We start from the raw sequence: 15791 nt of genomic DNA on the forward strand, positions 1-15791 counted from the left end.
CTGGTATTGTCGAGTACCTCTATGTTTGTGAGCGGATGTCGAGCGGGTGACTGCGCCCTTCCGTGTACACTGATCGCATTCGGGGATCTAGATGACTCTCTGCTATGGCAAGCACGCGTTTTGAAGGTATTGTTTCCGAAATTTGGTACTGGATCACGATCCGACCAGAAGGTTTGTCATCGTACTTGTACTGACTTTGTTGCCCAACGAGGTACGAAACTGGATCACGATGGTCGGGCCGGGAGTTCCGCCGCCATGGCCACGGTGAATGACACTGGACCATATCACTTGAGCAACATCGTACGCTTGGGAGTCACAGTCTTTATGAGTAACTGAAAAGCTCGAAGATCATTTGGGAGGCTTTTACGAAGTGGTCAAGGTGCCGGTTGCATTGTGATTGACGAGTGTTCGAGGCGTGTCCATGTCATTGACCAGCGCACGTGGGCCGTCGTTCTTTTTTTTTTTTTTCCGAATGGACAGGATGTGCGCGACCATTGGTGTTAGTAACGAATGAAATGATAGCAGGCAGGCCATGGATAACTTTTGTTAAGTTAAAACTAAGGGGAGGTGTCAAAGGGGCCTTGATTAAATGTTGCTGATGTCTTATGTCAGTCGAGTTACGAGGATAGCATCCTTGAAAAGCAAGGGCATGAACAAGTACCACGATATCCGTCTCTCATAACCAGAACAGTGGTGTTCTGACATGATCAATTTTTCGTCCATCGCAGTTGCCTTGAAGAATTCTACCAGTGTGCATTGGTAGTTCTGTCACAACACTTCGGGAAGGCTCGATTCATTCACGGGGGACTCGAGATTGAGAACAACAAAACTCAAATGACCTGCAAGATAATGGATCATTGCAGGAGCAACGCAACTCACGATTCCATTCAAAATTCTGCCAATGCCCTAACTCGTCGCACCAAAACAATTTTCCAAACATCCGCTCTCGAGCATCGCTTTGATGGTCATGATACTCGAATTGCCTTTTCCGTCCGCGAAACTGATGCTCTCGATTCCTGATATCCAACGCCTGAAACGACACCCCGACTCGCTTGCCTTTCCGATGGTATTCTCTTTGAATGTCCTCCTTATCCTCCGCCCTCCTTCTGCGTCCTTTATCATCTGCAGAATCAAATGTTTGCCTTCCCGACGGGATCTCTGTGGTGTCGTGGTAAACGACGACGAGTCTGTTCTTCGTATCTGGTTTCCTCCTGCTCCAAGATGTTCACCTTTCTCGTTGGCTTCCTTGCTTTCAGACTTCAGAGACTGCCCCCCGTAATGTATGCTGTCCATGCCGATGTCTCGAGCAAGCTCCTTTCCGTGAACAAGTCTTCGCTTCGTCCGTCTCTGGATTTCCCTGGATAAACAAGTGTCCAGCTTCCATGTGCCGATCAGAATTCTTTTCGTCTCATCATTTCGGACACACCTATCGTGAAACCAGCAGACAGACAACAGACATTAAGCATCGACAACCCCGAGCAATAGGTACATAATCGTAAAACACTTGGAGACGCCCTGGCCATCTTTTTCCCTCACAAGTATCCAAGCAACTTCCTTGCCTCGACCAGAACACAACCAAAAACCCAATGACAAACTTTCAAAACAACTCGCAACTCGCAACGCTTGATGATACATGACTTGTAATTTTTTCTCAGAGAAGATGAATCAGAGATAGATCCGCCCGGGAATCGAACCCAGAACCTTCTGCCCGTCAAGACAGATGCTCATAGCCAACGAGCTAGCATGACCTTTTTCTTCTTTTTCTTCCGAGATGAAAAAAAGTAGAAAAAAAAACAGCAACCCGCTTTTTCACGGGCTGCTTAAAAAAAAACCGATAAAAAAAAAGACCAAAACCTGAAACTCGTGACTCGACGCGACTCGACGCGACTCGATAGATGGTAAATGTGATTCTTCCGTGGAAGAAATGGGTGTCCGATTGGCGAGAATGGTGAGATAGTGAGGATAGCGAGGCGGATAGATAGGTAGGTTTGTTGTTGTGAGGTAATGGTAGGTAGTTGGTAAGAGGGAAGAAGGGTCTAGCTAGAGGTAGGTAGACAAGAGTCCGGGGGTGAGGGAACTCGTTTTCTGCTTCTTCCTTCAGCTGAGTTGTTAACAGTTCGAAACCGATTCGACTCGATCGTGATTCCTCCGTTAAGAATAGGTGGTGAGAGATGAGAGTGAGATTGCGAGGATGGCGAGGTCGGAAAGGTTTGTCGTGTGGTAATGGTTATGGTAGAGTGGGAAGAAGGGTCCGTAGACATGAGGCTCGGTTGGGAGAAAGCTGCTCTTCTTCTTCTTCTTCTTCTTCTTCTTCCTTCAGCTGAGTTGTTCGAAACCGATTCGACTCGATAGTGATTCCTCGGGCGGTAAAGGTGGGTGGTTGGTGAGTGAGGATCGTAGCGTGGATGGCGCGGTCGGAATGGTTTTCGTATGGTAATAGTAGGTGATAATAGGTCGTGAGAGGAAAGAAGGGTCCGCAGACGTCAAGCCGTGTTTGAGAGAGACTTGTTCTTCTTCTTCTTTCTTCAACCAACTGATTGTGTTGTGTTCTGACAACGACGACGACGACGTTAAGTAACCTGCAGCCGAGGGGTGAGAGTGTATGGCCACCACGCCCCCCCGTTGTTTGCTAAGTTGCCACCGCACGCGTCTCGATGTTCTGTTGATAAGGGGACATCATCTTCTCCTATTCTTGACGGTGGTCCAACCAGACTCGCTCTCATCTGGACGAGGAGCAGCTGGGCGAGGAGCAGCTGGGCGAGGAGCAGCTGGATGAGGAGGGTGCTGCTTCGTCTGGATTGCTTTTGGCTTGTTGCCCGCGAGTATATCGAGTCGGCCAAGAAGCTCAAACCATTGAGGGTTGGCTACCTGGATATGCATCATCAGATCGTGCATACTGGTCTGGTCCACGTGGAGAATGGTCCCGCTCCTCTCCCAGCATTTGGGCTTCGTGAAGATGCCCAAAGCAAAGAGAGGAACAAGGAGAACATTCTCCACGTGGACCCACGAGCCCTTCGGCTTGGGCCAAGCCCCCTTGGAAAGGCGGAGGAATGCCCTGTGGCTGTTCGACCTCTGGGTTCCGGCAAATGACCGGAAATGGTCTGCCTCCCTAGCGTAATGGCGACCGGAGGTCCATGGGGCCCGCCACCCATCCCACGGCCCCGCCCCGTGGGCCGAGACGGTGGTAACGAGGGCGTAAGTTGCGGTCTTATTCAAGATAATAACGGGATGTCCACAAGGACCCTCCATATAATGTGTTGGATTCAGGCGTTGAAGCATAGCTTTTCCGCCCTTGTTAAATTGGTGCCATTCCAAGAGGAAGGCGACATCGCCAGTGGTAAATTGAGACATCTTTGAATATAAGATAGATGAATATATGGGTTGTTCCTGTAGCAGGTGGATTATTGAAATCGGCGATGAAGTGTGAAGAGAAGAAATAGAAGGAGAAGCCCGAGACAGTCGAGGGAAGCCTTATATAAGGTAGCTTTGTGGAATAGAGCACCGTTCCTCTTCTCACATGTCCAAAGCCCGAATGCCTACACCTCAATAATCAAGGCTGAGATGACTGTATCTCGCATCAACAGTCGGCTATCGAGGGAGTGCATACAGGAGAAAAAACTCTGGCCGAGAACTGCATATGTCTGCATTTGCCACGTAGCCTCCCTGTAAAGAGACACTTGCGACGGACATTCGAATTTGGAGCCGCACTTGTTCGAGAGTAAAATCTCGCATCAACCGGGCTCTGAGCCTTTTTTTTGTCACCGTGTTCGGTTGTGCGGTATATTTGTGCAGCTCGTTGCAGCACTTCGAGATCGACCAAGAAAATGGCGTGAGTGAAACACGGAAAAGGGGGCATAAACGGACGGAGACGGCGAAAGTCAAGGAGGACACTCACCATTTCCATTACCACCGCAGCTTGAGGACACTCGGCATACAAAGAAATTTGATATGCAGAACCCGTGAGTTGCCGTGCATGGCGCAGATGCCTGTTGACTTCAAGATTCGGAGTTCGGTATGAACCTGCCGTACATATCGGCGCGCCGTGCAGGCCAAACGCTTCCCCTATGATAATAGCACATGAACAGGTTTTAGCCCGCTAGGTCTACAGAAAAGCATCAGCATAGCCCCTCCAGACCTCCGACATGGTGTCGCTGCTGAAGTTTGGACATTTTCCTGTACCAGGTCTCTCAACATTCAACCTACCCTAAGTGATGGCCTCCGAGCTCTGACCTCGACTCCTGTAAAGGCAAGCAAATACCAGATTACTGCAATCCAGGCACTTCTTGAAGCAGGGGAACTTGCCCGATTGAGATCCTTTCCATGATCTTGACCAATGGGGACCCTATGTGGGAGAGTCCCTGCGTTCCAAACTATCCAAGGGATCTCGATAGCGCCAGGGGAAGGGAACACGTGCTCGACTGTAGACGTACACTCTGCGTGTTTGTCAGCAAGTCATGTACATATCACCACTTCCTAATTTGGATATAGAATCAACCTCACTCCTCGCCTGCTATGCGACACTTGCTGCTGTTATTTGGTCCGAATTCGCCATCAGGCTCCCACTTCGGCGGACTGTATGGGGAAGTCCGGCCACATCGCCGACATCTGTCGTCATAAGAGTTAGCATGTGTGAGAAAAGTCGAGGAAGAGGTGGACTACTTTAACCCAAGATGTGCCTATTAATTTCCTGGTGCTTTACACCACCTTTTCTCCTTTCAAAACTTCTGTGGACGTCACCGTGAACAGCCCTAAGAACACCCTCAGAATGAGCCCCCAACTTATGTTACTAGTGTCAAATGTCCTCTCTATCCATGTCCACACGCCTTCCTTCGCCCCTCTCTGGCCTCGCTCGCCGATGTCTCCTTTTCGAATACCGTTCCGAGGCCTAAGGTAACGAGCGGAGAGCAGAGATCACGCCATAATCTTGCAGAAGTCGATGACGAGATGACGTATGCAATAAAGAATTTTGCCCGGCATATCCAGTCTTGATTGCGAAAGTGGCCAGAATGCTCGTCGTTACGCTGTCCCCTAGAGGCGTGAAAGAAATGCGGTTGGTCACAAGGGAACCAAAACGTACATATGAGATGCGGCCTGCATTGGGGAAGGGGGGAAGCGCCTCAAAACCAACAATAACGTCTTCGGCAGTCCGACGCAGATGACGAGGCCTCAATTTTCAACGCCGCCAGGAAGGCCACCAGTATGCACACGCCTCCAGCCCCTCCCCCAACGCACGCCCGAACGCAATGCGTGTGAGAACGATTTTTTTCAAGCAACATCAGCGCTCCGGCGTTCCGGAAGTTCGTCGTTCGGCGATAAGAGAAACAACGGCACCAACTCGCGTCATGTCGTCATGTATGCCCTTTCGAGTTCGACCACAAGGGTGCAGCTTCATTGCTGGTACAGCTCGCCACACCGAACTCGACGAGCGGTATCTTCATCTCGTAGCACGAAACTCTGGGGAGAATAGGGCAGCCAAAACTGAAGGAATTGCACAGAAAGGACAAGTGTCCTGAGAGTGACGGCCGAGGTCCTGGCACTATCAGAGCCGTCTCTGGTTTTGGGACTGTTGGGTCAAGGATTCAGGACGATGGGCGGCATCAATGACGATTTTTTGCTTCGGCAGCACTTTGAAAGGCCCGCGCCGGAGAGCGAGCGGCCGTCGGTGGACGCAGTTGGGGGGAGGCCGCAATGAGGGATGTGATGTCGCTTTCCACCTTCGGGCGACGCGAGACGTCAGAGAAAAAAAGGCATTACTATCGGGTCTTCGAGCAAGAAACGGCCGCGAAAGGGAGGAGGTGGACGCGTGATCCCTAGGACAGGGAATTGAAATTTGGGTTCTCGGGGAAATGGGGTGGAGGGAAACGCTGCGGGGATAGCGACGAGGAAGGAAAGAACGAAGATTTCACATCTCGCTTCCAGTCGCTCCTGCCGCAATTCTGAGTAGAAAGACGAGGAGGAAATTCCTGGCGAGAAGATGCGGAAGACCTCAAATCACGACGACACCGTTCTATCTGCTACCTGGAGTGCAGGGTGCTCTGAGCCTCCATTGCTTCAAGTTTGACAAAACCTACCTCTGCGGAAAAATGTGAACTGACACGATATTTTGCCAGGTCCCGTACTCTAGTTTCTAGAAGCGTCGACAGCAACACCGTCATCCATCGTTGCTTCCTCAACTGAACTGCTCGAGCTCCGAGTCCCGGTTGCCAGCTACCGGACCGTACCTTCCATGCCTGCCGCGCCCGGGCCCTGCTACATCATTCCTTCATCCGATATCAACCCAATCCCTAATGACCATATAAGGGACCTGGTTGGTCCCTCCTTCCAACAACAACCGCTTGGTCTGATGGCACAGTGGTCTACCGTTTGAGTCTCAAAACTCAAAACCCATTATCTGTCCGGATCGGGAACGGTGTGTGCTAAGACACGTAAAGGGGTCTTCACTACCTAGTAGCCGGTCTACCTATATGGTATCTTGGAACACTCCAGTCGACAGAATCGAGGTCAAACGGTTCACCATTGCTCTGAACGAGCGGTTGTTGTTTTTGGATCATTTTTTATCTCCTCTGGAGAGGTGGTGCGTTCGAACCAGGCGTCGGTAAATCTTTTTTGGTTCTTGTTCAATGCTTCTAGAATCCTGCCGAGGACCCGTGCATTGCCGGCCACAGTCCCAGAACTTCGGCACCCCGAGTCCCCCGGCCGGCGACTTGCCGGCACCTTCCCGCCTGCCGCACCTTCCATAAGAGATGGGAGGGCGGAGTGTTTACTTAGCAGCGGGCGGGCCATATGAGAGTTCTGGTGTTGCTTCCTTCCCTCGGCAAATGCCTGGTTTGATAGCGCACAACAATGAAAGCAGGCGTCGAGAGCCTCACCAACACACCTGGCATCCAGACGTCAGAGCATGACACGTAACGATCGTCCATCCAGGTCTTGCGAAGTTGTAACTGCTAACACCACGATCACCAAAACGAGTCTACATCCCAAATCATACCAAGATCAAAATTGCTTCAACCCCCTTCGCATATCAACGAAGCAATGTCCTCGCTCTTTCTTTCCCAGCATCGCCAAAACAAACTCAACCCAACCCAAGCCACTTCCTCGTCATACATACCCTTTCATGCAAGCCACATCGTATCAGATGCTGACACACAGAGATAGGGGCACAAGCTCAACTGCAAGCCATGCGAGTTTCATAAGCATGTTCCCGTCTGGTGGCGTGGGGTCGGCGGTCGAAACCCGGGGTGTCACGAAGGGAAACATGCTGCCGAGGATCGTGCGATTTACGATTGGGAGATGCAAGACGGGAAGGAACTGACAGAGATGAATGCTGACTGTTAACTGTTGACTACTAGCAGATTGAGGGGATGTACGAGGACTGACTGAGTTCGGGAGGATTTGACAAGGAGATGAAGATGGTAGGGCTACAGCATTGCCAAAATGTCAGGTGAAAGAGGAGTTTGGATGAAGATGCCAGTGGCCGCCGTTGCTTCTTGGGATACGGGACCAGTTAGTTGGTGGATAGCTTCAAAGAGAACTTAAGTCATCGAATGTCCTATTAATGCCTTCTCCCCTGCGTTCCAGCTCCTCAGTTCCAGGACTTCAAACAATCGAGTATATCCCATTCAGTTCCCACACCGAGGTCCACATGTAATGTTATCAACCTCCTTCAGCCCGTTAGGACACAACTACCCAAGACGACGATACATCTTCTGCCTGTTGTCTATATCCCAAACGATCTTCACGACCCCATCCATCCCATCCCCCCCTCTCTTCTACTTACACAACATCAAGCATCACAGCATAATACAGCACAGCAGTAGCACCCGCGGAAACGAAACAGTTTACAACCGAGCCTCAACTTTGTGTTCCCATATGTCAACTCATGATAGGCGAGAGACGTACGAAGTAAGTTGGATCTCGAAATAAGGGTAGATGATGGGTGTCGCCTGACTGGCATTGATTAGTCCCATGACCGTAGCTGGGTTGCGCATTGAGGTTGTTTCACATCCCACGTTTCTCGTTTTTCTTTTCCGTGAATGGCATTGGCAAGCATGTTTGGACGTGTATCTCGCTGATGATCATTGACAGCATCGTGTTCACGGTGAAGGTAGGTGAGAGGTGATCTCTTGTCAGGCGATATGAGCTAATTGATGAGTATTGGACTTCCGAAATCCTACTACAATCCGTAAAGATCACTCGCTTCGAGGAGATGAGCGGAAAGTTATTTTGCCTTTCGCGTATTGCTTTACACTTCTGTTTATAGAGTTGAGATGTCGTCCAAGTATGTACACCCAACGAGAAGCGTGCGAACAACCATGTAGATAGGATAAGGTAAAGTACGTCAAGGAAAGGTAGGTTGATGCTAAAAACTATCATTACGATCTTACGGTAAGAAGCTTGCTTCTACGTTCGCCAACAATTCTATGTACAGTTTCTCTTTTCCATCACTCTTATACAACTAAACAAAAAAGCCATAAGCCAAGCGCAAAAAACATGGGAAGCCACTCTCTCTCAATGGAGGATAAGGAAGAAGAAAACAAAAGAAAGGTAAACCAAAAAGGAAAGATGTGTGTCGAGTCTTGAACACTGTCTCTGTCCGTCACTTGCATTCGTCCGATCAGTCCAGTCCAGTCCATCTCTCTATTTTCATCCGCCACGTCGTTCCGTCCTGCTCGTTCCTGGGTCCATAAATCCGTCCAATCCATTTCATCCTGTCATCCTCCCCCTCTGGCTTTCACTCCTCCGTCCATCTCTTCCTCGGCCTCCATCATCCACTTTGCGTGTGTGCTGGCTAGTTGGCTGCCATGTGCGTTTGTTGCCAGTGACTTGCCATCTCGGACCTATGTAAAAAGCCGTACGTAGTCGCCTAACGTTGGAAATCGAGTCGCGTGTGCAACGAAAACGGCGGGACCGTAGGGTGGACAGGTAAGTAGGGTAACTGCTTATTTTTATTCGCATCTCGTCTCGTTTGTTTGTCCAGTTCGATCGATTGTTTAACAGAAGAAAAACTCAAACCAAAAAAAAGAAAAAAAAGTTGATAACCGCCGCCTGCCAATCAGTTCCATAATGATCTTTCACACGTCCAATCCTTTCATCGCACACGAGCACGCCTTTTCTTCTAACCAAATAAGTTTGTATTCCCCCACCCATACCTATCATTAAGTAAATTGAATGAATGCTTTCTTTCGCCTTCTTCTTCTTCCTTTTTCGACTGCTGCTGAAAAGGGGGATATCGATAGGAGCCAAAATATGTGTTGCCTGATGAGAATTGATGATGATTCGGGAGAGAAAAAGGGTAGTAGCCAGTTCGTTCATAAATGACAAATGCTTCTTCCACCACCGGTCGTTCACACACGCAAAAAGCTTCTTTCAAAAACCAAACTCCGTTGTCCGTTGTGCTTAACGCACTCCAATGGGCGGACGACGTCCTAGGCTACTCTGGCTGCTATGTGCCGAGGGTTCCGATGACTCGAGCTGATGCGTAGAATCACCACTCGCCGCGCTGGCGCTTGCACTACCAGTCAGACTTCGAACATTTTTGGTCATCATGGTCTCTGGTGGTTGGAGGGCGCTCACCCCGGCATGCTGTTCCACCTGCTGCGGCACGACCGCGTTTCCGTGTCCTGGAGGATAACGGGGCATGGGTTGCCGCATTCCATCCGGAGGCGACGGTCGCCCGCCGCCGTTCATGTATGGCGCGCTGTACCCGTTTGGTGGGGAAGGGCGACCGCTACCGCCCCTCATGGATGGGCTGTATGGGTTCCCTGGTGATTGACTGGCGCGCCTCGGCATGCCTCCGTGTGGCGGAGGGCCCTGAGTGTACTGCAGCTCATCCAGACGGGCGGTCGTCAAAGAGTTTGTCCTCGATCCCGCGTGTATCATTCCCCGGTCCACTTCGCCATACCGATTCGAGGTGAAGCTCATCAACGGGTCGTCCAAGATGTTGTCGTGCAACCCCGGAATTTCGGCGACCATATGGCTCGATCGGTTCCGCCCAAACTTCGGTTTAAACCTACTACTCCGGGAAGTAGGCGCATTGGGCTCGGGGTTCTTGCGCAATTGGTGATGATCGCTAGGCGCTTTCCGGGTCTTCCTGGAAGTGACGCTCATCATGTCAAAGTTGTCGGGATCGATCATTGGCACGGGAGGCGCAGAAGCCGGGTCGTAGTAATTGTCTTCATCATCGTCATCATCAAAACCGCCGTTATACCTCGATGGAGGGCCCCTTCTGGATCCCGGCGGGGGACCACCAGCAGCAGCAGCACGTCTGAGCCTCATCTCCTGCTCCCTCAAGGCGAGCTCTCGCTGCCGCAGCTGCAACTCTCTTTCCCGCAAAGCCAGATCGTGCGGCGAATAACCGCCCTCGCCGCCTTCTGGAATGTCGTCGTAAAGCACCAAATGGCTAAACTCTTCCAAATCAGCTCCTTCCATCGACCCCCTCCTTGACGGCTGTCGGCTTCCACTGGTTGGTGGTCTGGGGTATCCGTTAGGTGGCGGTCCACCGCCGTTCAGAGTAGGTCTGCGCATGCCGAGTGGTGCAGGTCCCAGCTGCGAAGAGCCCCTAGGGCGCATCCGCGGCATCCCGTTCCCGTTGGTCATACCGTTGGCTACTGCACGTGGAGTACCTGGCGTCCCCCGGGGCAGAGGGGGCGTAGCGGAAGGCGACCCTGGCTGTAGAGGCGGAGCCAGACCGTCCGTCTTGGGTCTGTTGCGGTTGGCGATGTTGGTGTTGTGAAGAAGGGCGTAGAGCGTCTCGATTCGTGGAACTGGCACCCCAAATTGTTGGGCTAACCTAATAGGCGAGCCGAGATATGTCTCAACCTCCATTGGGCGTCTCGCAACGTAATCTTGCCACATCATATTCTCCGTCGTCGTCCTCGCGAATTCATCAATGGTGTTTTTCTTGAAATCGGGCGGGAACTTGCAACCCTGTGCTTCGGCCACGGCTAATAGCTCGTCAATGACATCTGATATCAGCTTGGCCACGCCCACCTTGTCGAGGAGCTGGCCATAGTTGGGGGTTTCGAAGAGCACTGTAAGAGGATGGAAAGCAATTGGGCTGCGATTCGGTTAGCATCTCCATCTTGACCTTACTATCCCAACGATGAACAACATACCCAATAACTCTTTCAAACTGCTGTTGCTGAATGTTACTCGAGACTTTACAGTCGACCTGACCAGTGCTGAGGGTCATAGCCAGTGCCTGCGCCATATCCTCCTGTATCGAGGCCGGAATGTTGGAGTTTCTGTTTGCGGCGCCAACCCAGACTTCTGTTGAGCCCTTGTGCTCGAATTCGCTTCCTCCGAGCTGAGTGAGCTCGGCGCCGCAGACCAGCGAAAGGACTACATTAGTGGGGAATCGTTCTTCGATGGCTGATTCGAGGCCGAGCGATTGTGTGGTATTAACAAGGATGCAAGTGTGCTGCGGAGTGACGACGGAATCGATCACGGACGCCAGGTCGTAAACATCGGGAAGGGCCTTTATACAGAGAATGACATAGTCGAATGCGCCGCCCTCTCTGCGAGTGGCAGCCTCTTCGGGTGCCCGGACAACTGCGTCATAGCATCACGGATCAGCACAACGTTCAACGGTCGAGCGCATTGGAGAACATGGAGAACACGAGATGATAAGAGAGGCTTACCATGACGAGGCTTGAAGCGCTCATTGCCAAAGACCGGAGACCTAACTTCATGTCAGCATTGTTATCCGGATGCGTGGGGACCAGAGTTTTTGCGATTCTCTTGCGCCCGGAAAACGAGGGTTCGAATTGCGCATTGTCAACGTACTTGAAGGAGATTCCGTATTGCGCAACGTGCTCGTAGCCAGTCTTCCATACTAGAGTGACGTCGCAGGCATTTGTTGCTTGGAGGCGCCACGACAAGAAGGCAGAAACCGAATTTCCGCCCACTGTAACAACTTTCATCAGTTCATTACTCTCCGACATGGCTGGTTTGCGCGTGTTCAAGAACCGCAAGCGCAGCAGCTGTCCCCAAAAAAAATGATCAAGCAGAAAAAAAACGAGTGTGGTGGTGACGGCAGGGTCAGTCAAGCAAAGGTTCTTTCAGGTCTCGGAAGTGGGAAAAAGAAGTTGGACGAGGGGAGGGCCGTCAAAGAGATAATAGCGTGTGTGTGGTATGGATGGATAGGATAGGATAGCGTAGCCCACTTTCTTTCTGCCCGGTCAAGACTGGCTGGTCCCGGAAAGCTGGTGTAGCACTAGCGAGAAGAAAGGTATGTAGCGGGTACAATGGATAGCATGGACAGGAGAGCGGAGAGCGTGGGAACTGGTACATGGGTGAAGGAGACAGGGAACACTCGTTGCTGACTGCCGAAGTCAAGGCAGAGGGCCGGCGCCGAAACGACTCGACTCCATCCATCCAAGCAGCGTTTTTTTCTCGATGACCTGTATCGTAGTGGTATCCAAGTGGTATCCATCAAACAGTGCTGAATATGAACTGGCGACTCACCTGACAGGATCTTGAGTCGGGGCGTCATGGGTGCCATTGCGGAGTCCCAAACCGGGTATGGTGGGCTGTTCAGGTTTCGAAGCTGCAACAGCGGCAGCCTTCTTTGGTGCGAAGCGCTCAACCGGAAAGAGGAAGGACTGGCAGATTGTCTAACCAAACCAAGGCCTGTTCCACCAGCGCGACCAAGACCAAGTCCCCTGTGGCTTGATTACCGCAGTGCTTGACGTGGGCCGGTGTGCGTGGGACGGATGATGTTCTTGACTTCCTTCTTTTCTTTTTCTTTTCCTCTTTTCGTGATCCCAATCTCGAATCGAGTCCTATCTTTTCTTCTTCTTTTCTCCGATGACTCTTGTTCGCTTGGATATGTTATCGCTTCTCCCGCGGTAGGCGGTCTCGTTATTCTTCGAAACCTCTTAATCTCGAGCACGGCTCGCTTCGCTTCGTTTCGCTTCTTGTTTGTCTCTTGTTGTGCTTCTTGTTATGCGAGGATACGGTATGGACTCCTCTCCAACGCGCCTCGAACGAGCGAGCGAGAAGGCAGCGTCACTCAGCTTGACAGGGACAGTCGTGACAACGCAGCGGCGGCAGCAGCAGTCAGCGATAGCAGGGGCAGCAACAATGATAGTGACAGCACACAGCAATGACAGCAGTGGCCAACAGCAAGAGTCGAAGCAGCAATATAGGGATAGTCGCGGTTGTGCCTGGGGATTAGACGATCCTGGGCGCTGGGCAGCGCTAATCAAGGCCTTCTTCTAGCGGCTCCAGGTAGCGTCGGCCGGGTAGACTAAAACGAGCGTGACGCCTTGGCAGCGATTAAATGTGTATTTTGTAGAGCGAGACGAGGCGACAGAAGATATTCCAAACTTCGGGTCTGGGGACCCTTCCGATCAAGTCGAGAAGAGAGAGCTGTGGCTGAAATCCGAAATGGAACACGGCGAATGTGGTTGCTCACTGGCTGTGACAAGACAGAGATCGGGGTCGATGGTAATTGGCCACGGCCAAGGATATTGAAGAGAGCACCTCAACCTGGACAGGGCGAGATGACCGACGGTTTCGATTCGACCTTGTATTCCGCGTGGAGCGAGCGTGTGGAGGGGAGATGGGGGAGCAATGTAGTGTACGGTGTGGCAGCCTTTGTCTAGCCGTTCGTAGTGGTCTCACCGGCGTCGAGCTTGTAGTCGCCGGATGCAAATGGTGGTGACGAGCCGCTCGGAGCGTGGTGCGCGTTTGCCCGTGCCGTAGAGAGTGAAGCTCTGCAACGTGTAGTGCGAAGATGCACTAACAGCCGAACAGCAGCAGCATCAGCCAGTGGAGGCGATAGGATGTGACGATGGCGCCCGGCTAACGAGCGGACTGCGGAATGGTCGAGCAATGCCGGTCGTGGTCCGTCGTCGTGTGGTGGATATGATGCTCGCTCGTGTTAGGCCGTCCCTCTCTGGCAGGCTGGTTCCGTGGGTCTCTTGGGTCCTGACAATTGCGAGGCCAGCACCTGGCTGCTGGGGAGGTCCTGGGCTGCGGCTACCTGTAGGGGGGGGGGGGGGGCAAGGGGTGGTGAAGGGAAGGCGCTTTCAGGGCTTTGATGGTGGCAGAGAACGAAGGTGGAAGGAAGAGAAAAGTTCGAGACAGCAATGCAACGAGAACAATACAGGACAGCTAGAAAGTGCAAGAAAGCAGAATACAAGCCAGATTACTTACAGAGTGAATGCTTGTCCAAAAAAGAGAACTTCAGACTTTTCTCTACACCTCTCTGCGGTCGGTTGCCGGAAATGACGGGGATCCCGTTTGCTTGGGTTGAGGTTTTGGAGGGAGGGAGGCTCTCAGTGGCATGGAAGGCAGAACATCGGAAACCTCATGAGGGGAAAAGGGACTTCAGTTTGCATGTAAAATAAGTCATCCAGATATGATCTCACTGCACCTCATAGCAAGAGTCTACCTTAAACTAACTACTTGGTGGTCGTGAAAACTATCAACCCAAACCTCCAACTGTCAACTGATGCTTGTCGGTTCTAAGGTGTCGGTGATAGAACCCGCCGACGGGACGTCTATTATGGTTCGGATGTCGGGGATATGCGATGTCAAAAATGAGGGGGATCTCGTGCAGAACATGGCATGAGGGCACCTTCCGCACTTCGTTTCCCTTGGGTGACTCTTTTCTGTTCTGTCTTCCCGGTTTTCTTTTGGGCCACTTGTGAGGTAGCGATGGCGATTGATATGCGCTTCCCCTGAATTGTGCAAACCATTCATGTTCAAGGTTTGGTTACGAAGTCGATAACAAACATACAGGTACGAACGGGGCGGTGGGCAGTGGGCAGGCTGGTTCGTGTTAGTGGTTGCTTACTTGCTTTTGGCTTCCACCGTTGGCTTGAGGCGTCCTGTATCCTTCTTCCCTTACAAACATCAAGAAGAACTCTCCTTCTGTGTGTGAGTCCCCGTCTAGGTATATCCAGCCACGGTGAAGTGATCTCGATATCTCTAATCCTTAGTGTAAACCTGGAGGTGTAATTATTACCGTAACTATTGTAACAGAGCCTCGACCCAAAGGGAGAAAGGCATTACCCTGTCCGGTTAGAAAATGCCATAACAGCTGAACATGCCTTTGGTAGGCAGGCCAGCCTAGCCCTCCGGAACAAGATGGCATAAAAACGTGGCATCTAGAAGCATCGTTCAATGAAATGATGGGGGAATGAAGGCGTCAAGGGGACTTGGATGTTTCCTTGTCGATGGAAATGCTTTCCCATGAAATGTTTATTCCCTTGCCCTGCATTGGCTTTCAGTGGATGAAACCAACTCTTGGGCGCTGGACAGACGAGGTACGCCCGCTGTAATGAAACTTCCACTGTGGACAGGACCGGGCAGGGCGGGCACAGTGCGCATTTGGAACGGCGCCAATCGCCAGCCCTGGTGGATACGCGTATGGTAAGGTAAGAATGATGGGTCGGTACCGGTGCACGGACTTCGGGAAGTGGAAAGCTCCGTGCAGTGTGCACTAACACCGTACATAGGTACTTTTCAGCTGTGAATGTCCTGCACGGAGAGGATGTTAAAGTGAAGTCTTGAATCACACTCCAGCTTCAGTTGTTCACAGCAGAATTATCTATCTCGTCCTTGCTTCAACTCTTGATCCCAGATTCGTTTGTCTATGGCTTTCTGCTTGGAAGAAACATGCGAAGCATTCAAAGCCGAGGAAGTGAAAAATGGAAAAAAGGCCCTTTTTGAAGAAGCCATGACCACCCGGTCCACTTTGGCTGATGACCTAAGCAGTTAAGAAAGGATCCACCTTTGTTGCGTGTTTCTGTCGCGGGTTCCACTGAGCACCACTTGGTTAA

The 15791-nt window shown here is 51.5% G+C and overlaps 3 protein-coding genes and 1 pseudogene across 4 annotated transcripts; 1 reads left to right on the forward strand and 3 right to left on the reverse strand.

The window, feature by feature from the left end:
* Positions 1-1673: 1673 nt before the first annotated feature.
* Positions 1674-1749, reverse strand: B0H65DRAFT_t464 (annotated as a pseudogene). Its single transcript has one exon. The product of its transcript is annotated as a tRNA-OTHER (tRNA).
* A 927-nt stretch (positions 1750-2676) lies between these two features.
* Positions 2677-3351, reverse strand: B0H65DRAFT_583189 (uncharacterized protein; the record flags this gene model as incomplete). The annotated part of the gene is made up of 1 exon (XM_062830872.1): positions 2677-3351. One exon carries the CDS (start codon positions 3349-3351, stop codon positions 2677-2679), a length of 675 nt encoding a protein of 224 aa, XP_062677056.1.
* A 6045-nt stretch (positions 3352-9396) lies between these two features.
* On the reverse strand, positions 9397-11942 carry B0H65DRAFT_512554 (uncharacterized protein; the record flags this gene model as incomplete). The annotated part of the gene is made up of 4 exons (XM_062828581.1): positions 9397-11056; positions 11115-11550; positions 11640-11680; positions 11785-11942. The coding sequence occupies 4 exons, from the start codon at positions 11940-11942 to the stop codon at positions 9397-9399; spliced, it is 2295 nt and encodes a 764-aa protein (XP_062677057.1).
* Positions 11943-12607: 665 nt separating this feature from the next.
* Positions 12608-13256, forward strand: B0H65DRAFT_336622 (uncharacterized protein). The gene has a single exon (XM_062823574.1). The coding sequence runs from the start codon at positions 12714-12716 to the stop codon at positions 13107-13109; it is 396 nt and encodes a 131-aa protein (XP_062677058.1). The 5' UTR covers positions 12608-12713; the 3' UTR covers positions 13110-13256.
* The last annotated feature ends 2535 nt before the right edge of the window (positions 13257-15791 follow it).

The sequence above is a fragment of the Neurospora tetraspora genome, assembly GCF_033439725.1.
Source record: "Neurospora tetraspora strain CBS 560.94 chromosome Unknown B0H65scaffold_9, whole genome shotgun sequence".
NCBI classification, from domain to species: Eukaryota; Fungi; Ascomycota; class Sordariomycetes; order Sordariales; family Sordariaceae; genus Neurospora; species Neurospora tetraspora.

Coding starts and splice junctions, on each gene's coding strand:
- B0H65DRAFT_336622 (XM_062823574.1), top strand. CDS start 12,714: ATGATGTTCTTGACTTCCTTCTTTTCTTTTTCTTTTCCTCTTTTCGTG.